Source organism: Bos grunniens, chromosome 9 (genome assembly GCF_055505025.1).
Source record: "Bos grunniens cultivar Pamir isolate PY7600 chromosome 9, Bosgru_T2T1.0, whole genome shotgun sequence".
In the NCBI taxonomy this organism is placed as follows: Eukaryota; Metazoa; Chordata; class Mammalia; order Artiodactyla; family Bovidae; genus Bos; species Bos grunniens.
In genome coordinates this window covers 53,834,155-53,855,488 of record NC_141173.1, presented here as the reverse complement: position 1 = coordinate 53,855,488, position 21,334 = coordinate 53,834,155, and the positions used below count along the sequence as shown (strand labels likewise).

At 40.8% G+C, this 21,334-nt stretch overlaps 1 protein-coding gene and 2 long non-coding RNA genes across 3 annotated transcripts in view; 1 reads left to right on the top strand and 2 right to left on the bottom strand.

Moving 5' to 3' along the window:
- Nucleotides 1-1,644: 1,644 nt before the first annotated feature.
- Nucleotides 1,645-10,363, bottom strand: NDUFAF4 (NADH:ubiquinone oxidoreductase complex assembly factor 4). Its single transcript, XM_086317675.1, has 3 exons — nucleotides 10,159-10,363; nucleotides 9,201-9,304; nucleotides 1,645-2,207 (listed from the first exon to the last, which is right to left on the bottom strand). The coding sequence occupies exons 1-3, from the start codon at nucleotides 10,292-10,294 to the stop codon at nucleotides 1,923-1,925; spliced, it is 525 nt and encodes a 174-aa protein (XP_086173801.1). The 5' UTR covers nucleotides 10,295-10,363; the 3' UTR covers nucleotides 1,645-1,922.
- On the top strand, nucleotides 9,312-18,874 carry LOC147365971 (uncharacterized). The gene is made up of 3 exons (XR_015133100.1): nucleotides 9,312-10,059; nucleotides 13,747-13,800; nucleotides 16,084-18,874. It is a non-coding gene; the product is annotated as an uncharacterized LOC147365971 (long non-coding RNA).
- LOC147365970 (uncharacterized) overlaps nucleotides 14,276-21,334 on the bottom strand; it is a 27,908-nt gene continuing 20,849 nt past the window's right edge. Inside the window, exon 5 of the long non-coding RNA XR_015133094.1 lies at nucleotides 14,276-14,519. This is a non-coding gene — a long non-coding RNA (uncharacterized LOC147365970). The remainder of the gene's footprint in view (nucleotides 14,520-21,334) is intronic.

Sequence of the window (21,334 nt, the reverse complement as noted above, 5' to 3'; positions counted from 1 at the left end):
AGACACTGCCAACATCACATGGCTAGAGGTGATGCTGAGATCTACATCCAGATTTTCTGAATCTCAACTCCATGCTGTCTGTGACACCACTACTACCCAACACTCTCCTACACATGATACAAAGCAGTAATAGGCTAATCAATGATATGGGAAGGACTATATCATGCGACACTACATAACCACAGCCATATTTACAGCTACCTATCCACAGTGTAGATCTGAATAGTGAAGATGGCTCAGAAACAGCATTACTATGATTCAGGTACAGGTACTGACCTTTATTTGGTAAAGGAAAACAGTTTTGATGATTTACTGAATTTCTAAAACACAATTTTATAGACAGAATTCTTGTTTTCTTAAAAAAAAAAAAAAAAGGTTTTGAACCAAATATGGTCTAGGGATAGTTGATTCACATAATGAAACTGCATCTGAACACAGCTTAAAATCTTCCCATCTCCGTCAGTTTTTCTCTTCTCAGCGTTACAAAGGCCTCATTCCATCACCATGCTTAATTCCTCAGCACCTTCCATATTATTCCCAGGGGAAATTCCTGGGAAGACGGGGATGCCTGTCTTCCCTCAGAAAAACACTGATAACTTGAAATTTTTCTTACCACATTCTACGAGTATTCCCACAGCTCACAGAAAAAATATACCACTAGGACTTTAAAATCCTAAATTCTGGGCCTGACTATGTCATAAACTACAGAATAATCTTAAATAGGTCAGGAAACTTCCTCAGGCTTCTCATCTGAACTGCAAAAATTCAAGTCGAATTTGTTCCATCCTTTGTAGTTATTATGCATCTTCACAGTAACCTTTGGACTTAATAAAGCAGCATTATATTCATTTTATAGAGGAAACAATCTCAAAGAGGTTATGCAATCTACCCAAACTCCCAGAGGTAGTAATATTGCAGAGCTAAACTTACACAACCTTGCTGAAGACCCTAGTACTGGCTCACACTGTGCTCCTAAGTTTGTTAAATGATCGAGACAGCAATTTTCCAAGTCTTTTGCAGTGATCAAACGTTATATTTCTACTTGTAATTTTTTATCTCTTCTTTCAGCCAGTATTTAAATCGGAAAAAAACACATGTATTTGATCACCAAATTCAATTTACCATGGTTCTTTAACTATGCTTTAAAATTATCTTGTACTTTTACATTAAGTCCACAGAAAACTTATTTTTTTTTCAGAGAGTTTCTACCACCTGCCTCTCTGAAAGCTTTTGGACTTACCTGTTTGGTTGTCAAAGCAGAGGCTGACAAAATTTTATAAACACCAATTCTTGCTTGTATTTTTAAAAAGTTATTTTATATGTAAAATTCATTCAAAACAAAGTAAGTCTCCACTAGTTCTTTTTCCCTGGAACAGTAATAAAAATATATTTTCTACTGTTTTGTATCCAGTCTCCTGTCTGCCATTATTCAGGAAACATTGTTATTGGACTTCAATGTCAAGCGTCCCTTTCCTCAACAAAAAAAACTCACAGTCTTAAGAGTCAGGAAAACTCTTCCTTTCACTATTTCACAGGAAGAATAAACCAGCTACCTACACTGGAAGATGAAGCTCTGAATGTTAAAGAAAGGATTCAGGATATTTCCCAAGAGGCTACATGACCAATTTAAAAGCTGATGATAGATTTGCTTAAAATACAGTAATTTTTATTTACAGTAAATTATACATGTGCTGATTAGTCATGCTGATATTACGTAAGAACACAAACTAAACCAAAGTTTAACAGAGAGAAAAGTCAATCCTATCAGCCATCCTGAATATTCAAAAGAGTTCATAAATAGCAAGCTCTCACAAAGAGGTAGCTCAACACAATTGGTAATTTATATAATTAAACCTGCTACAAATGAAGAAAATAAACAGGGCATGGGGATGAGGACAGGAAAAGTCCTGTCAAGATTCTCTTCATTTTGATTCTATTGCTTTCTTGCCTTCAGGGGGGAAGATTTTGACTTCAAAAGTCACAAAATATTTGAGAAGGGAATTTACATCTTGCTGTTCTAGATGGTATTCTTCAGCTATTTTCTTAGCAGTCCATGTGTCTGGATAAAGTTTATGATTATTGAGAAGTGTCAATGCCTCTACAATGGAAATTTTGCCTTTGGGAATGTTCTTAACGTCCATCATGTCAAACTGATGGTCTTTCGGCAACCTGAACTCAGGCTTCTGACGTGCTGTGGCATCCTTTACCTAGTATCAAAAGACAAAAACCAAAAAACAGGCTTTTAGGATGAGAGCAAGGATTTGACATCTACTTTCGTGCCTTGAATCTCTATTTTTCTTCTTCAAACAAGTATTACCCATGCTTCTCCAAACTACATTTTCTCTTTAAGATGAGTCTTAGTTTGATGGTGCTTTTGCCATATCACCATTTCACAACCATAGTTCAATCATTAGGTAGAAATCAATCAAATGGATACCATCCACTCACCACATTATTTCATATATATTAAAAGAATAACAAGTTGGTTGGAAACAATAAACTGCTTTAGGAGGGCAGGAACCTGATGCTGCTCTAACAGCTTACCTGACAATCTTCATTCTTTTCCCTAGTTTTGTATTCATATTCAGTTCAGTTCAATCGCTCAGTCATGTCCAACTCTTTGCAACCCCATGGACTGCAGCACGCCAAGCCTCCCTGTCCATCACCAACTCCCAGAGTTTACTCAAATTCATGTCCATTGAGTCAGTGATGCCATCCAACCATCTCATCCTCAGTCGTCCCCATCTCCCCCTGCCTTCAATCTTTCCCAGCATCAGGGTCTTTTCCAGTGAGTCAACTCTTAGCATCAGGTGTCCAAAGTACTGGAGCTTCAGCTTCAACATCAGTCTTTCCAATGAGTATTCAGGAGTGTAAGGAGATCCAACCAGTCCATTCTAAGGAGATCAGTCCTGGGTGTTCTTTGGAAGGAATGATGCTAAAGCTGAAACTCCAGTACTTTGGCCACCTCATGCAGAGTTGACTCACTGGAAAAGACTGATGCTGGGAGGGATTGAGGGCAGGAAGAAAAGGGGACGACAGAGGATGAGATAGCTGGATGGCATCACAGACTCAATGGATGTGGATTTGGGTGAACTCTGGGAGTTGGTGATGGACAGGGAGGCCTGGCATGCTGCAATTCATGGGGTCGCAAAGAGTCGGACATGACTCAGGAACTGAACTGAACTGATGGGACCAGATGCCATGATCTTAGTTTTCTGAATATTGAGCCTTAAGCCAACTTTTTCACTCTCTACTTTCACTTTCATCAAGAGGATCTTTAGTTTTTCTTCACTTTCTGCCATAGTGGTGGTTATCATCTGCTTATTTGAGGTAATTCATATTTCTCCCAGCAATCTTGATTCCAGCTTATGCTTCTTCCAGCCCAGCGTTTCTCATGATGTACTCTGCATAGAAGTTAAATAAGCAGGGTGACAATATACAGCCTTGACGTACTCCTTTTTCTATTTGGAACCAGTCTGCTGTTCCAAGTCCAGTTCTAACTGTAGCTTCCTGACCTGCACACAGATTTCTCAAGAGGCAGGTCAGGTGGTCTGGTATTCCCATCTCCTTCAGAATTTTCCACAGTTATTGTGATCCACACAGTCAAAGGTTTTGGCATAGTCAATAAAGCAGAAACAGTATTTTTCTGGAACTCTCTTGTTTTTTCGATAATCCAGCAGATGTTGGCAATTTGATCTCTGGTTCCTCTGCCTTTTCTAAATCCAGCTTGAACATCTGGAAGTTTATGGTTCACATATTGTTGAAGCCTGGCTTGGAGAATTTTGAGCATTACTTTACTAGTGTGTGAAATGAGTGCAATTGTGCAGTAGTTTGAGCATTCTTTGGCATTGCCTTTCTGTGGGATTGGAATGAAAACTGACCTTTTCCAGTCCTGTGGCCACTGCTGAATTTTCCAAATTTGCTGGCATATTGAGTGCAGCACTTTCACAGCATCATCTTTCAGGATTTGAAACAGCTCAACTAGAATTCCATCACCTCCACAAGCTTTGTTCACAGTGATGCTTCCTAATGCCCACTGGACTTCACATTCCAGGATGTCTGGCTCTAGGTGAGTGATCACACCATCGTGGTTATCTGGGTCATGAAGATCTTTTTTGTACAGTTCTTCTGTGTATTCTTGCCCCCTCTTCTTAATATCTTCTGCTTCTATTACGTCCATACCATTTCTGTCCTTTATCGAGCCCATCTTTGCATGAAATGTTCCCTTGGTATCTCTAATTTTCTTGAAGATATCTCTAGTTTTTCCCACTCTATTGTTTTCCTCTATTTCCTGGTGGCCTACAGTCCACGGGGGTCACAATGAGTCGGACCCGACTAAGCGACTTCACTTTCACTGAGGAAGGCTTTCTTATCTCTCCTTGCTATTCTTTGGAACTCTACATTCAAATGGGTATATGTTTCCTTTTCTCCTTTGTTTTTGGCTTCTCTTTTCTCAGCTATTTGTAAGGCCTCCTCAGATAGCCATTTTGCTTTTTTCCATTTCTTTTTCTTGGGGATGATCTTGCTCCCTGTCTCCTATATAATGTCACAAACCTCCATCCATAGTTCATCAGGCTCTCTATCAATCTAGTCCCTTAAATCTATTTCTCACTTCCACTATATAATCGTTAGGGATTTGATTGAGGTCATACGTGAATGGTCTAATGATTTGCCTTACTTCCTTCCATTTAAGTGTGAATTTGGCAATAAGGAGTTCATGATCTGAACCACAGTCAGCTCCCGGTCTTGTTTTTGCTGACTGTATAGAACTTCTCCATCTTTGGCTACAAAGAATATAATCAGTCTGATTCATTGTTGACCATCTGGTGATGTCCATGTGTAGAGTCTTCTCTTGTGTTGTTGGAAGAGGGTGTTTGCTATGACCAGTTCATTCTCTTGGCAGAACTCTATTAGTCTTTGCCCTGCTACATTCTGTACCCCAAGGCCAAATATGCCTGTTACTTCAGGTATTTCATGACTTCCTACTTTTGCATTCCAGTCCCCTATGATGAAGAGGACATCCTTTTTTGGTGTTAGTTCTAGAAGGAATTGTAGGTCTTCATAGAACCATTCAACTTCAGCTCCTTCAGCACTACTAGTCAGGACATAGACTTGGATTACCATGATATTGTAAATATCATCAAACCCAACAACTCTTCTTTTATGATCAGTTTCCTTCTTTTCAGTTCAGCTTTAAAAAATAGTACTTGTGATCTCATATCCAGAGGATTACATCTTAATCCAGAGGACATTTTTTAAGCAAACACTGCTGACCACTCCCACATACCCACAACTATTTTTGCTTTGGTTTCCATACCACCTCTCTCCTAGTGTTCCATCTGTCTCCGCAGTGGTTCCTTCCTTGCGGTCTATTCACTTCAGCTACCCTGTAAATGTTAGTATGCCCCCAAGTTCTGGCCCAGGCCCTCTTCTCACTCTACACATTCCCCCCAAGCAATCCCACCATCCCCTTATTATTATCCACACATCAATGACTGTCAAATATGGTCTCAAACCTTGACCTTTCTCCTGACTTTCAGATCCCAATTCCCAAATGACTAACTACATTTTTACTTGATAACCTATAAGTACCTCAAAGATCAACTTGTCTAAAGCTGAACTTGTCCCTTTTCTCTGAAAATACAATTTTGTCCCCATATTCTCTAGCTCAGGGACCAACTCCACCCATCTCTCATAGCCCACTTCAAAACTCAGTTTCTCTTATATTTGACATTTCCCTCTCCTCACTCATTACAACCAATCAATGATCAAATCCTGCTCATGCTTCTAAGTCCCTCTCAAACCTGTTCATTCTCTCCCAGTCACTAATTACCCTTGTCCAAGCCAATGTCTCTTACGGGAATTACTGCAAAAGCCTGGTCTCCTCTTAACTGGGTAAAATGCCTTTCCCTCCCTCCCTCCCAGCCCACCCTCAAAACTGCCCTCAGAATGAAGCAGATCTGAAGTCACTCTTCCACAGGAAACTCTTCAATGACTTCCAACTGCCCTCAGGATAAAACTCAAATTCCTTAGCAAGACAAATACAACCTTCATGATTTGGCCCCTACTGACTTTCTACCCCACCCCATTTCATCAACCCAGATTCATCCCTCATACTTTCTTCTAACTGTGGGTGTGTGCGTTCTCAGTTGCTCAGTTGTGTCCAGCTCTTTGCAACCCCACCAGGCTCCTCTATCCATGGGACTTCCTAGGCAAGAAAACTGAAGTGAGTTGCCACTGCCTCCCTCCTCCAGTGGATCTTCCCCACCCAGGTAATGAACCCAAGTCTCCTGCAGCTCCTGCACTGACAGGTTCTTTACCATTGAGCCACTAGCTCCTAACTGTACTGAACTCTAAAGGCACCACACACTCTCCTACCTTCATATTGTAACTCTGGCCTGAAACACTCCTAACTTCTTCACTTTCCAAAAACTCAAGTTTCCCTTATCTTCCTAGTTCTGTATCTTCTTACCACCTAATATATACTTTTTTAATCCAGTTTTCCCTTCTGATTAATATTAAATACTAAAATTAACATGACACTGAAAAAATCTGATAAATTCAACATCCTCTTTTAATTAAAAAAAAAAAACTCTTAGCAAATTAAAAATAGAACAAAACATCCTGTGATAAAAGTATTTTTCAATCAGACCAAATCACTTTATTTTAATTAATTACAGGCACCCTATGCAAGGAAAGAACAGGACAGAATAATAGACACAGTAAGAGGAGAATTAAGTATAAACACTAGAGAGAGAGAAAATTGTAATTCCATTCCAATGGTATGAGAATATCTTTAGAAAAATATAAAAGAATCAACTGAAAAACAAAGAGAAATAATAACCTAGCAAAGCAGGCACGTGCAATACAAAAATCACTTTTTTTGTGTGACATATTAGCAATAAATAGTTAAAAACTTAGGGAGAAAAGAGATCTCATAGTAACAATCTTCCCTGTACCCTTCAAAGACTCAATAAAACAAAAATGTTAATTCTCAATTAATCTATAAATTCCAATTCAATTACACTCAAAATCAAAATAGGACTTTTCAAGAACCTGTTCATATGGGGAAAAAATGTGTGGCAAGAGTCAAAGAACTTCTGAAAAGAAAGAAGGATGATCATAACAGGTATCAAGATACTTTACAAAGTTTTATTAATTAAAATAGTATAATTCTAGTGTAGACATAAAAATTAAATAGAACTGATGAATCCGTTAACAGACTTATAAGTGTATGTATTAGCATTTTAAATGAGTGGGGAAAGGACTGGGTTATTCAATAAATTATATTTAGACAACTGACCATCCAGTTGAAAAGTTCTCCCTCACCAAAAACTTTATTTAATGCCAAATAAAGATTTTAACATAAAATATATAATCATAAAAGTACTAAGAAAATATAGAAGACTTTATGTTAGACTGAGTCCATACAATGAAAGACAAAAAGGCTAATATATTTCACAAAATTTTGAATAGCAATAGATAAAAAGTTGGACAAAAGTAAATTATTTGACATATGAGAGCCACAGCATCACTGATGTCTAAAGACATCACAAATCATTAAGAAAATTATGAACTGCCCAAAAGAAAAAGAGACAAACATAAATAGGCATTTCAACCTTTTCTTCACTATCACTTGCCCATGAATGAGTTTTTTCAGATTTTTCCTAATACCACTCCAAGAAATTTTAACACCACTGTGTATCCCCTAAGTATTATATTTACATTTCTATATTTTATACAGAAGTATTAAATGGTTTTTGTTCCCCAAGAGTTAATTTTAGAATGAATAAGTACATGTGAGAGAAACAATACCGAAGTATTATCCAACACCTGTCTAAATATAAAGAACACAAACATCAACCCCTATATATTTGTGTGTGTGTGTATGTGAACATCTGATAACCGAACCCTATAACTGTTGTAACAAGTTACAAACCTTACTTTACATGTGCGTTTTCTCTTCCCTACTTAAAATTATACTAATAACTATTAACGTATCTGTGCAGTTTATTGCCTATCTACAGAGAAAGACTTTGGAGAATTTTAGAATGAAAAGGGAATGGTCACTGGTACTTCCCTCTCCTTTAATCAAAGTCTTCTCCCTGCTTAGAAGCTTCCTGCCCCCATGAACTCATCTGGCTAACACCCAGCTGTTGTTCAGGCCACTTCCTCAGAAACCATCCCTGGTCCTTCTGTCTCAAACAGCTCCCTCTGATATGCTCAGTGCCTACATTTCCTCTTTACAGACTTCGCAATTATGTACCTGTGGCTGCTCAGTTGTTTAATGCCTGTGTCCCTCACAACACTATAAGCACTGTGACAGCAAGGACTAGAACTGCTGTGTTCATCACTGTACACAGAGCACTTGTGCCTGATATTTACATACAGGTTCCCACTCCCAGTTTATTCTGCCATCTCCCTGATTTTACAGATCTTATCTGAATATTTTCTTAAAAACAAACAAACAGCCCACCAACAACACAATACTAAAAAATGTTCTGATATCAGAACATACCTCAAACCACTGAAGGAAGAGAAAATAGTATTAAAGCTCTCTCTTACTACTACTACTACTACTACTAAGTCACTTCAGTCGTGTCCGACTCTGTGCGACCCCATAGACGGCAGCCCACCAGGCTCCCCTGTCCCTGGGATTCTCCAGGCAAGAACACTGGAGTGAGCTGCCATTTCCTTCTCCAATGCATGAAAGTGAAAAGTGAAAGTGAAGTCGCTCAGTCATGGCCAACCCTCAGCGACCCCATGGACTGCTGCCTTCCAGGCTCCTCCGTCCATGGGATTTTCCAGGCAAGAGTACTGGAGTGGGGTGCCATTGCCTTCTCCAAAAGCTCTCTCTTGGTGTCATTCAAATGTCATTCAAGTGACCAACTGTCATTTGGTAGGAATTTCCTACCAAATCCTATAAATTCTGAAATAATAGAGGTGCATTCAAATAATCCTTTCACAAGTCTGTTACTTATTTTTTCACAAGTCTTTTAGATTTCAGCAAATACCTCTTGCTTAGACCTCTGTGCTTCAACTTTGCCAAAGCTCTGCATTCTGGTTCAGAAGCACACTGACACATGTATAAACATGCAGAGCCCTCACTCTCTTTTACTATTTGCCACACTTCTCTACGTGATTCTCCTGGAGCTCCAAGGAGTTATAATATATATTTACTTAATGAAAACACACATTACCTGCAAAGAAGACACGGGATCTTGGGAATCAACATACACGTCTTTTAGTAATGACAGCAGTTTGTCATCTTTCCTATCAATTTCTCCCTTAATTTCTGGATGGCCTAAGGAAAGAAAAAGAATGTTACAAATGTAAAAAAAAAAAAGAAAATTTCCTATAAGATCCTAACACTTAACACAAAACAGTCACTTTTTTTCCTCAAAAACTTTAAAATTTTTATTTTGCATTGGGGTACAGCTGATTAACAATACTGTGGTAGTTTCAGGTGAACAGGAAAGGGACTCAGCCATACATACACATGTATCCATTCTCCCCCAAATCCCCCTCCTATCCAGGCTGGCACATAATACTGAGCAGAATTCCATGTGCTATACAATAGGCCGTTGTTGGTTACCCATTTTAAATACAGCAGCGTGTACATGACCTTCCCAAAGTCCCTAACTATCCCTTACACGGCCCCTCCTCCCCCGGCAACCATTAAATTCGTTTTCTAAATCTTTGAGTTGCTTTCTGTTTAAGACAGTCACTTCATTTTTTGCTTAATCAACATTCACTCGAACACAATAGGACGTGTTTTAAATGTAACTCATAATGCTAGGTCAAGTTCGGTGTCCACTGTTCGGCGAAGACGTCTAGAAAGTTCTCTCGCATAGGATTGCTTCTGATTCCTTGTATCATGCCGCAAAGTATTAAAGCCGGCGAGGGCGGGGTCAGCATGGGCAGACGCCGACACCTCCAAGGCTACGAAGTAGGCGGAGCCGCCGACTCCGCGGGAGCAAGGAGACAGTCTCAATGTCACCAGCCCGGTGGCGCCACCTTCCCGAGTTCGGCTGACCCAGGTGATTGCGGCTGACCCAGGTGATTGCGGCTGACCCCGGTCACCCCCACCACTGCACCGAGGTCCACCACTCAACCCACACCTGGAGACCGAGCGCCGGGACCCGAGACACCACTTACTGCTCATCTGCTCTAGCAGGAGGTTCTTGGTGGAGGGGTGCCTGGGAGCGGGGGAAGGCTTCATTCTGCTGATTTCCCGTCCCGCCCGGTTCTCTAGGTTGAAATTCCTGACTGCGCGAGCCACTGCAGCCCCCATTTCTTCACAACATGATGCCCTAAGTTACACCACACGTGGTTAAACACCGGCGCGGGCGACCTCCGGGACACACCGGAGCATGCGCACGTCTGGGGGTGACCCGCACTGGAGCTTCAAAACGCGCGCTAAATGCGTGCAGTTCGCCCCCTAGCGGTCGGGAGGGCACACGCCGCGTCTCCACCCAGAATATCTCAAAGGGAGCACCTCCCTCTGGGGCGGAGACATACTCCCACCTGCGGCTGCTTCCCGCGATTTGGGGCGGGATTTAGGGCTTGGGCACACCTTGTTTTTACGCTCTTCAGCCTGGTGGAGTCCGGCGGGAAGTTTTAAAACAGTTTTCTTGCCGGGATTTCCCCCAGGTTTTCTGATTTAATCCCTCCCGAGTGAGGCCTGGCGTTGGTTCAAGTTCCCCACGTGATCCCACAGTTGCAGGCTGAGAATCAAAGTCTAAGCAACTTGACCTTGAGTTCTTTCACAGGTCGGTGCAACCAGAGGAAGCCAATATAAATGCAATTAATGGCTAAAGGAAGGTTCTAAAAAAGCCATTTCCTCCTTTTATGAAAGGAAAATAGTGAAATTTTACTCATTCTCGATGAATATTTGTTCTGTCGCTCTTTTGTTTAAATGTCGCTTATTTTCCTGTCCCGTTGCCTGTTGCGTCTGAATCTGAGCCCTGTTCTTCCCAGAATCTTTTACATCGCGCTGTCTTAAAGCATTTGACCTCTCGATTTCCATTATGCTCTCCTTTTCCTTCTTTTTGTGTATTTTTAATGCTAATTTGGAGAAGGCAATGGCACCCTACTCCAGTACTCTTGCCTGGAAAATCCCATGGACGGAGGAGCCTGGTAGGCTGCAATCCATGGGGTCGCTAAGAGTCGGACACGACTGAGCGACTTCACTTTCACTTTTCACTTTCATCCATTGGAGAAGGAAATGGCAGCCCACTCCAGTGTTCTTGCCTGGAGAATCCCAGGGACGGGGGAGCCTGGTGGGCTGCCGTCTATGGGGTCGCACAGAATCGAACACGACTGAAGTGACTTAGCAATGCTAATTTGTGTTGTGTCTCTGTGCCATTAAGCATTGAGTCATTGCGTCATACCTTAGCCTATCTCTCCTTTGTTCTATACCTTTCTTATTCTTTTTAAGCCACGGAGACCTCCTTGTAATTTAGTGAAAGGAACAGCCAATAGGAAAAAAAAAAAACAACAACAACAAAAACGAGCGGTGTTACATGTTTTCTTAATCTTCCTCTTTGTCTCTCTCTCCCTCCCTCCCCTTCTCTCCCTCTTCCTTCTCCCTCTGAAAGGATTACAGTGTTGCTTTTATTTAAGATTCTTCAAAAATATTGTCATTAATTCATAAAGAACCCACTAAAAAGTGGCAGAGTTTCCAAAGTTACAGTATTTTTCAGACTGTGGCTGTAAGATCTGTTTTTAGGGTTCTCAGCTCTCAGCAAAATGAAGTTTAAAAGCAGTGAAATGAGACAACAGTAAGTTAAGTAATGATTTTTAAAAGAATCTCAAACTAAAGAAAGGGCTGTTTTCTTTAAAGAAAACTAATAAAATTATTGCATATAGTAATCATACCAAAAGTTCTACAAGGGACATAGCTTCCACCATTAACTATCATGAAATGTTCTTACTGGAATTGGTATTTGGAATTTGCAGAGGCTAAAACCAGTGTTCTCTGGTAGTGTTAATTGTGAAGTTATCCTGAAGGTGGCAGGCTGCTCCAAGAGTTCCATCTTTGAGACAAGCATGCCTGTAAGTGCTTTAGAGCACAGGTCTTCATATTTCTACCTATATACACCAAAACATTTTCCTTTGCTTCACACATCTGTGTGTTTCAACAATTATGGTAGTAATCCCATTCACTGCCTGTTAAAAATATTTTAAAAGTGAAAAATTCATTTTCATAGAAATCCACTGTACTTCTGGCAGCATGGAAAAGTAATGTGAGACAGAAGTTATAAGAAGTATAGGGAGCTATGGGAATTACCCACATGAAAGAATTTATTGAATTTCCACATTTAAGGAGACTTTGGATTCAATACATCTGTATCAGGTGGCTCAGACAATAACAAATCTGCCTGCAATGCAGGAGTCCCGGGTTCGATTCTTGGGTCAGGAAGATCCCCTGGAGTAGGAAATGGCAACCCACTCCAGTCTTCTGTCCTGGAGAATTCCATGTGCAGAGAAGCCTGGCTGGATACAGTCCATGGGGTCACAAAGAGTCGGATACAACTGAGAGAATCACACACACATACTGAGATTCAATATTTAAGGAACATCCAGTCCAGGCCAGCTGCCTTGCTGGCCCTGGAGTGTTCAAGTCCTCAAAGAGCAGGACAGAAGGCAGAGGTACTTGAGAAATACACAATTGCCTGTCATCCCTTGGGAGTCATCTAGAGATAAAACCTGAATCACAAATGCATAATTCCAGCCCTTCTTGTTAAATACGCAAATTAACATGAAGTGTGAACTCAAAACTCTCTCTGGGCTCATGTTAAGGTTGAAGTCAGGTGCCCATGGAAAGCATAACCAGGATGTTGCTCAGAATTAATCATCTCTCTGACTGCCATATGATGTATTTATATTGCTGAATATCCTAGGGTACCAATGAAGTAAACCTAGAGTCTTGCCAACACAATAGAATGTAAATTTTTTGAGGACAGTAATTATTATCTTTGTTCACTGCTGTCTGCATCTCACTGAACAATGCTTGGTACACAGCAGGTACTAAACAAATGTCAGGTACATATTGGTGGGTGGTGGTGGTTCAGTCACTAAGTCATGTCCAACTTTTGCAACCCCATGGACTGTAGCCCTGCCAGGCTCCTCTGTCCATGGGATTCTCCAAGCAAGAATGCTGGAGTGGGTTGCCATTTTCTTCTCCAGGGGATCTTCCCAACCCAGGGATCAAACCCAGCCTTCTGCACTGCAAGCAGATATTTTATTGCTAAGCCACCACAGAAGCCAAGATAAATATTAAATGTGAGCAGGGGCTTCCCTGGTGGCTCAGATGGTAAAGAATCCACCTGCAATGCTGGAGTCTTGTGTTCAATCCCTGGGTTGGGAAGAACCCCTGGAGGAGGGAACAGCCACCCACTCCAGTGTTCTTCCCTGGAAAATCCCCATGGACAGAGGAGCCTGGCAGGCTACAGTCCATGGGTTGCAAAGAGTTGGACATGACTGAGCAACTTTCACTTCACAAAAATGAGCAGAGCCCTCGAGAGTCTAGGCCTTAGATAGGTTTCTACCTGAACACCAGCCCCTCTACCAGAAATGAGTCCTTATGAAAGTCACTCACTCTGGTTATGCTCACTTCATGTTAGAACTGGGACAATAGCAATTACCTAATGGATTTAGCACCATTTAAAAATATGAAGTGTCTGATACAGTGTCTAGCTCAGAATATGATATTGAGTATTTGCGTTGGTTTCCATTTTCCAGAGGAACAGAAAGAAGTTTGAAAAGGAGCAGATATTCTGAAGCCCTGGTCTATAGGTGAGTAAAATGAATAAAATAAATATCTGAAAGTAAAGTGACTCAAGTTCTTCCAGAATTTAATTTTGAAAAAATAGGTGTTTCAGTTTCTATTCTCTGATTAGCGTGCTCTGCATGCAGCGTTGCTGGGCCCATTAAGGTGGAAAATTGGGTGGGCATCATTAGCTTGACACCAGGCTTTCCCTGGTATTGGCTGCAGAAAGAGTCCCTCCTTGCTTCCTTCCTTCATCCTCAATCTTTCTCTCTCTATCTAGATTTTTACTTTCCTGCACTCCTTTCTTTCGGAGGAGGAAATGGCAACCCACTCCAGTATTGTTGCCTGGGAAATCCCATGGATAGAGGTGCCTGGAGGGCTACAGTCCATGGGGTCACAAAGAGTCAGACATGAGAGAGTGTGCATGCATGCCTTTCTTTGAACATAATTCAAAGGCATTCTGTGTTCTCCAAACCCACTAAACCCACATGGACAAGTGACTCAGGATGCTCTGGAAAGTCCCCAGAGGTTTCATTGACCAAACCCCAATTACAAGTGAGCAGCATGGCAGATTTGTGGAGGAATGGCTCATCCTGGCAGAGATGTCCAGGTTCAGATGGAACTTCTCCAGGCCCTGGATTCCAGTACCAGGGGCCAAGGAATTTGTGAGTCCAGCTGAGGTCATTTACCAGATTCCCAAACTTCACCGGTTCCATTGTGATGTAGTGTTGTGCGTTTGTGAGACCTAGAATATTTCAGAAAAAAAAATCCTGAAAACCAGAAAAAACTAGGCTCTGGTAGATCCAATATTCATATTGAGAAACTCTAGGTTTCATAGATTAGAATTACCAACCAGCAATTATACCCAGATGCCTACTCTGTGGCCACCAAACTTTTGGTATTGTATTAGTTTCCTATCACAACTAGCAAATTACTGCCAAATAGTGCCTTAAACTGGAGGAGGAAATGGCAACCCACTGCAGTATTCTTGCCGAGAAAATCCCATGGACAGAGGAGCCTGGCAGGCTACAGTCCATAGGGTTGCAAAGAGTTGGACATGACTAAGCACTGCACAGCAGCAGCAGTGCCTTAAAACAGAGCAAATTATAATCTTGCTCTTCTGGAGATCAGAAGTCAGAAAGCTGGAAATGGGTTTCCGGAGACTAAAATCAAGGTGTCAGCAGAGGTGTCTTCATGCTGGAGGCTCCAGAAGAGAATTCCTTTTCTGGTCTTTTTGGGCACTTCTGCTGCTGCTGCTGCTAAGTCACTTCAGTTGTGTCCAACTCTGTGCGACCCCATAGATGACAGCCCACCAGGCTCCCCTGTCCCTGGGATTCTCCAGGCAAGAACACCAGAGTGGGTTGCCATTTCCTTCTCCAATGCATGAAAGTGAAAAGTGAAAGTGAAGTCGCTCAGTCGTGTCCGACCCTCAGCGACCCCATAGCGTTTGACAACCAGCAAATGAATCATTTCATTGTATTATCTCCTTCTCTGACTATGACTCCCCTGCCTCCCTTTTCCCTTTATTACACCCTTATGATTACATTGATCCTAAATGTGATAATCCAGGATGATATCCCATGTCAACATTCTTAATTCAGTCACATCTGCAAAGTACATTTTGCAGGTTCTGGGGATTAAGAGATGGATGTCTTTGGAGGTCCATGTTCTGCCCAGCACAGTCACCGTCTTCAGAACATCTGTATCTACTTCTATGTCTATGATCAAATTAGTAAAATTCAAAACTAGAACAATGGATAGAATGGCTAGCATTCTTTGTTCAGCCCCATGATGCTTATATTCCAAAGAAACAACCTAGTTGTTGAAAGAATAAAACCATTTTGTTCAGGCAGTTGTATTCTTTCTTTTAGAGTTTGTCTAAGAGCCATGGTAAGCTTACTAGTAAATTTGTCAGTACCTTGCCAGATCGCTACACTGCACTGAGAAGCAATTCTTCTAGGGTCCCATTCTTTCACCTTCTCTGGAGCACCTATGTCTGACAAGCTTCAGTGAGAAAGAATATGTATGGGGTTAGCCAAAAAGTTTGTTTGGATTTTTCTGTAACATATTATAGAAAGCCCTGAACAAACTTATTGGCCAACTCCATTATCCCCCTTATATATAAAGCTGCATGATTGCTTTTCCTAGTTATGGCACCTTAGAGACACCGGAATTCTACCACCTTTCTCTCCTTCCCACTCAATTACTTCCCTCTCAGGTTAGAATTTCACAGTCACTCACCTATTCCTTTGTTTGCATTATTATTTTTTTTTTTTAACCCTTTTCTCTATCTAATCCACTTTTAAAAGGCAGGTACTCTCCGGGAAAGCAGGCCATTTATGGAAGAGTTTATCAGTTCTTTGGACTTGAACTGGAAGCGGAGAGCTGTTTGAAAAGTGGGAGAGAGAGAGGGGGAGAAGCTACTGGAAAAAGTGGGAAAGGGAAGGAAAGAAAGGAACCAGAGAATAACCAGAGCAGAAAAAAGGCGTCTACAACCCTCCATGGGGCTGAGAAGGCTCCACATCCAGCTCCTCTCCCAGTAGTTTTTCCTTCTGCCAGTCTCCTTGTATAAACTCTTTATAAATGAACAATATTGAAAGAAACAATTATCCAAACCCGTGGGATGTAGGCAAAGCAGTACTTAAAGAAAATGTGTGTGTGTGTTTCTATTACATGTATATGTTAAAACTCTAGAAAGATTGACGGTAAATGAATTTGAGTTAAACATCCAACTCAAAAGCACGAGAAAAAGAATATCAATGTAAATCTAAAACATTTTTTAAAGAACTGAAGATAAAGCAGAAATTAATTACATAGAAAACAAAACCAAATAGTTCTTTGAAAATTTAAAAATCTGACCTATCTAAGTAAAAATAAAGGCACAAATAAAAAACCTTAGGGATTTTTTTGGAAAGAGTATGATCACAAATATAGAGAATTTTTTTAAATGAGAGAAAGTGATAGATGCAACTTTATATACAACTTTAATATATGATCTCCTCCCCTTGAGTGACTTACTTATAGCCAATGAAATGTGGGAACTGTGAATAAAATGAAGTAGGACAGGATAGAATCAAATAGGCATAGATATCCCCTGGGGAAGGAAATGGCAACCCACTGCAGTATTCTTGCCTGGGAAATCCCATGGACTGTAGCCTAGTGGGTTGCAAAGACTCAAACACGATTGAGCAACTTAACAGCAAACAGAACAGACTATAGAATTGAATACATGACTCTCGTGACAACCTTACATAAAGTAAGACTCCATCTGAGGAATCAGGAGTGAGAGCCTTCTGTTGGCTTTGGAAAAGCAAGCTGCCATGTGGTTAGAGGGTCTTTAGAGAGCCTGTATGGATATGAGGGATCGTAAGGAAGGCTGAATGCCAAAGAATTGACACTGTCAAACCATGGTGCTGGAGAAGACTCTTGAGAGTCCCTTGGACAGCAAGGAGATCAAAAAAGTCAATCCTAAAGGAAATCAACCCTGAATATTCATTGGAAGGACTGATGCTGAAGCTGAAGCTCCAATACTTGGGCCACCTAATGCAAAGAGCTGACTCACTGGAAAAGACCCTGATGCTGGGAAAGATTGAGGACAGGAGGAGAAGGGGGAGACAGAGGATGAAATGGTTGGATGTCGTCACTGACTCAATGGATATGAGTTTGAGCAAACTCAGGGAGATAGTGATGGACAGAGAAGCCTGGTGTGCTGCAGTTCATTGGGTCGAAATGAGTTAGACATGACTTAGCGACTGAACAACAGAGAACCTATAAGAGGCCACATGGGAAAGAACATCAGGGTCCTTTTGGAGATAAGGGCAGCCCCCAGGTGACAATGAACTGAATTTTGGCAACAACTGCATGAGCCTGAAAGAGGACCTCCGGAAATTAACACAGCCCAGTCAAGTACTGTATTTCAACTGATTCACAATATATACTTGGTTAAATTCAATACCCATTAATAATACTATGGCTAGTTGAGAATAGAAGGAAGCCTCCTCTACTTGATAAAGAGTACATATCAAAAAATTGTAACAAATATAATTTGGAATGGTGAATGTTAGAAGAAAGACCAGTAAAGGCAGTACTTTTTGCTACTAGTCCTATTCAACATTTTGCTGGAGGTCCTAGCTAATAAAGAACGAACAAAGGAAGTGAGAACTATTTATTCTTTTGAACAGGCAGTGTCTCTGTCTTCCCAGAAAATTTTGGAAATCATCCAAAGAATTATTATATCTTTAAAAGAATTCAATAAGCTAGCTGTTCTGTACACCAGTGAGAGAGTAGAATGCCCCAAAATTTCATGTGCGATGGTCACAAACACTATTATGCGTCTCGGAATAAACTTCCAAAAATGTGCAAAACCCGAATTACGTACACCACAAAATTTACGTAAAGACAAAAAAGGAACAAGTGGTAGACATAGAATGTTCCTTGATGCAAAGTCTCAACAGTGTAAAAATGTCAGTTATTCCACAAATTAATCCATAAGTTTGATACACTTTAAACTTCCCTGGTGGCTCAGTAGGTAAAGCATCTGCCTACAATGTGGGAGACCCAGGTTCAATCCCTGAGTCAGGAAGATCTCCCAGAGAAGGAAATGGCTACCCACTCCAGTATTCTTGCCTGGAAAATCCCATGGACGGAGAAGCCTGGTAGTCCATGGGGTCACAAAGAGTCCATGAACACAGTCCATGGAGTCACAAAGAGTAGGACATGACTGAGCAACTTCACTTCACTTTGATACACTTTCAATAGTACGAGACAGCAAAAGAGACACTGATGTATAGAACAGTCTTATGGACTCTGTGGGAGAGGGAGAAGGTGGGAAGATTTGGGAGAATGACATTGAAACATGTAAAATATCATGTAAGAAACGAGTTGCCAGTCCAGGTTCGATACATGATACTGGATGCTTGGGGCTAGTGCACTGGGACGACCCAGAGGGATGGTATGGGGAGGGAGGAGGGAGGAGGGTTCAGGATGGGGAACACATGTATACCTGTGGCGGATTCATTTTGATATTTGGCAAAACTAATACAATTATGTAAAGTTTAAAAATAAAATAAAATTTTAAAAAAAAAGAAAGAAAAAAAGAAATTTTAAAGTGAAACTTGACAACTCATAAGGTTCATCTGGAAGAGAAAATGTGAAAAATAGTCAATAATATTTTTTCACAAATGTAGCATACAATATGTACTGTTTTGCCCATTTGTTCTTTTTATTTTAAAATAAATTTATACCAATTCTCCCACTCCCCACCTCCTGCCTCTAGAAACCACCAATCAGTTCTCTGTGTTTATAAGCTTGTGATTTTTTCTTTAAGATTTTACATATAAGAGAGGTTGCATGGTATTTGTCTTTCTCTGACTTATTTCACTTAGTGTAATTCCCTCAGGGCCCATCCCTGTTGTTATAAATGGTAAGAGTCCATTCTTCATTTATGGCTGAGTAATATGCCATTACTACATTACAGGAAGCAACAGTTAGAACTGGACATAGAACAACAGACTGGTTCCAAATAGGAAAAGGAGTACGTCAAGGCTGTATATTGTCACTCTGCTTATTTAACTTATATGCAGAGTACATCATGAGAAACACTGGACTGGAAGATACACAAGCTGGAATCAAGATTGCCGGGAGAAATATCAATAACCTCATATATGCAGATGTCACCATCCTTATGGCAGAAAATGAAGAGGAACTAAAAAGCCTCTTGATGAAAGTGAAAGTGGAGAGTGAAAAAGTTGGCTTAAAGCTCAACATTCAGAAAACTAAGATCATGGCATCTGGTCCCATCACTTCATGGGAACTAGATGGGGAAACAGTGGAAACAGTGTCAGACTTTATTTTTTGGGGCTCCAAAATCACTGCAGATGGTGACTGCAGCCATGAAATTAAAAGATGCTTACTTCTTGGAAGGAAAGTTAAGTCCAACCTAGATAGCATATTGAAAAGCAGAGACATTACTTTGCCAACAAAGGTCCGTCTAGTCAAGGCTATGGTTTTTCCTGTGGTCATGTATGGATGTGAGAATTGGAGTGTGAAGAAAGCTGAGCGCCAAAGAACTGATGCTTTTGAACTGTGGTGTTGGAGAAGACTCTTGAGAGTCCCTTGGACTGCAAGGAGATCCAACCAGTCCTTTCTGAAGGAGATCAGCCCTGGGATTTCTTTGGAAGGAATGATGCAAAAGCTGAAACTCCAGTACTTTGGCCACCTCATGTGAAGAGTTGACTCATTGGAAAAGACTCTGATGCTGGGAGGGATTGGGGGCAGGAGGAGAAGGGGACGACAGAGGATGAGTTGGCTGGATGGCATCACTGACTCGATGGACATGAGTCTGAGTGAACTCCGGGAGTTGGTGATGGACAGGGAGGCCTGGTGTGCTGCAGTTCATGGGGTCACAAAGAATCAGACACGACTGAGCAACTGAACTGAACTGAACTGAATATGCCATTGTGGAGAAGGCAATGGCAACCCACTCCAGTACTCTTGCCTGGCAAATCCCATGGATGGAGGAGCCTGGTAGGCTGCAGTCCATGGGGTCGCTAGGAGTCACTCATGTATGTGTACATGATTTCTTTATCTGTTTATCCATCTTGGCTATTGCAAATAAGCTGCAATGCCCATGGGGGTGCATATATCTTTTCAAGTTAGTGTTTTCATTTTCTGTGGATAAATACCCTCAAATGGGATTACTGGATCCTATGGTAGTTCTATTTTTAATATTTTGAGGAACCTCCAGTGTTTTCCATGGTGGCTGTACCAATTTACATTCCCAAAACCAATACACAAAGTTTCTCTTTTCTTCACATCCTAACACTTGTTATTTCTTGTCTTTTTAATAATAATCATTTTTACGGGTTGTGGTGATATCTCACTGTAGTTTTGGCTTGCATTTTCCCCTGATGATTAATGATAGTGAGATATACCTGTTGGCCTCCTGTATGCTTTCTTTGGGAAAATATCTGTTCAGATCCCCTGCTGGTTCTTAAATCAGATTGTCTGTTTTCTTTGCTGTTGAGTTGTATGGGTTCTTTATGTATATTGGATATTAGCTCCTTATTACATATATGATTTACAACTATTTTCTCCCATTTAGTAAGTTGCCTTTTCATTTTGTTGATGGCTTCCTTTTCTGTGTATAAGCTATTTATTCTTGCTTTTGTTGCTTTGTTTTTGGTGTCAGATTCAAATAATAATCACTGAGACCTATGTCAAAGACCTTACTGCCTATGTCTTCTTCTAGGATTTTTACGGTTTTAGATCTCACGTTAATGTCTTCAATTTGTTTTAAATTTTACGTATGGTGTAAGATTGTGTTCGAGTTTGATTCTTTAGCATCTGGCTGTTCAGTTTTCCCAACACCATTTATTGAAGAGACTGTCTTTTCCCCATTATATATTCTTGGTTCCTTTGTCATAAATTGACCATGTATATGTGGGTTTATTTCTGGGCTCTCTATTCTGTTCCACTGATCTGTGTACTATACTGTCTTCATTACTATAATTTGTAATAATGGTTTGAAATGAGGGAGTATGATGCCTTCAGCTTTGATGT

Excerpts from the sequence above, each read along its gene's own strand:
- NDUFAF4 (XM_086317675.1), bottom strand. The coding sequence starts at position 10,294 with ATGGGGGCTGCAGTGGCTCGCGCAGTCAGGAATTTCAACCTAGAGAAC. Across the intron at positions 9,305-10,158 it reads CCTGCTAGAGCAGATGAGCA|GCCATCCAGAAATTAAGGGA; the intron begins GTAAGTGGTGTC and ends TTCTTTCCTTAG. Across the intron at positions 2,208-9,200 it reads ATCCCGTGTCTTCTTTGCAG|GTAAAGGATGCCACAGCACG; the intron begins GTAATGTGTGTT and ends TTTTGATACTAG.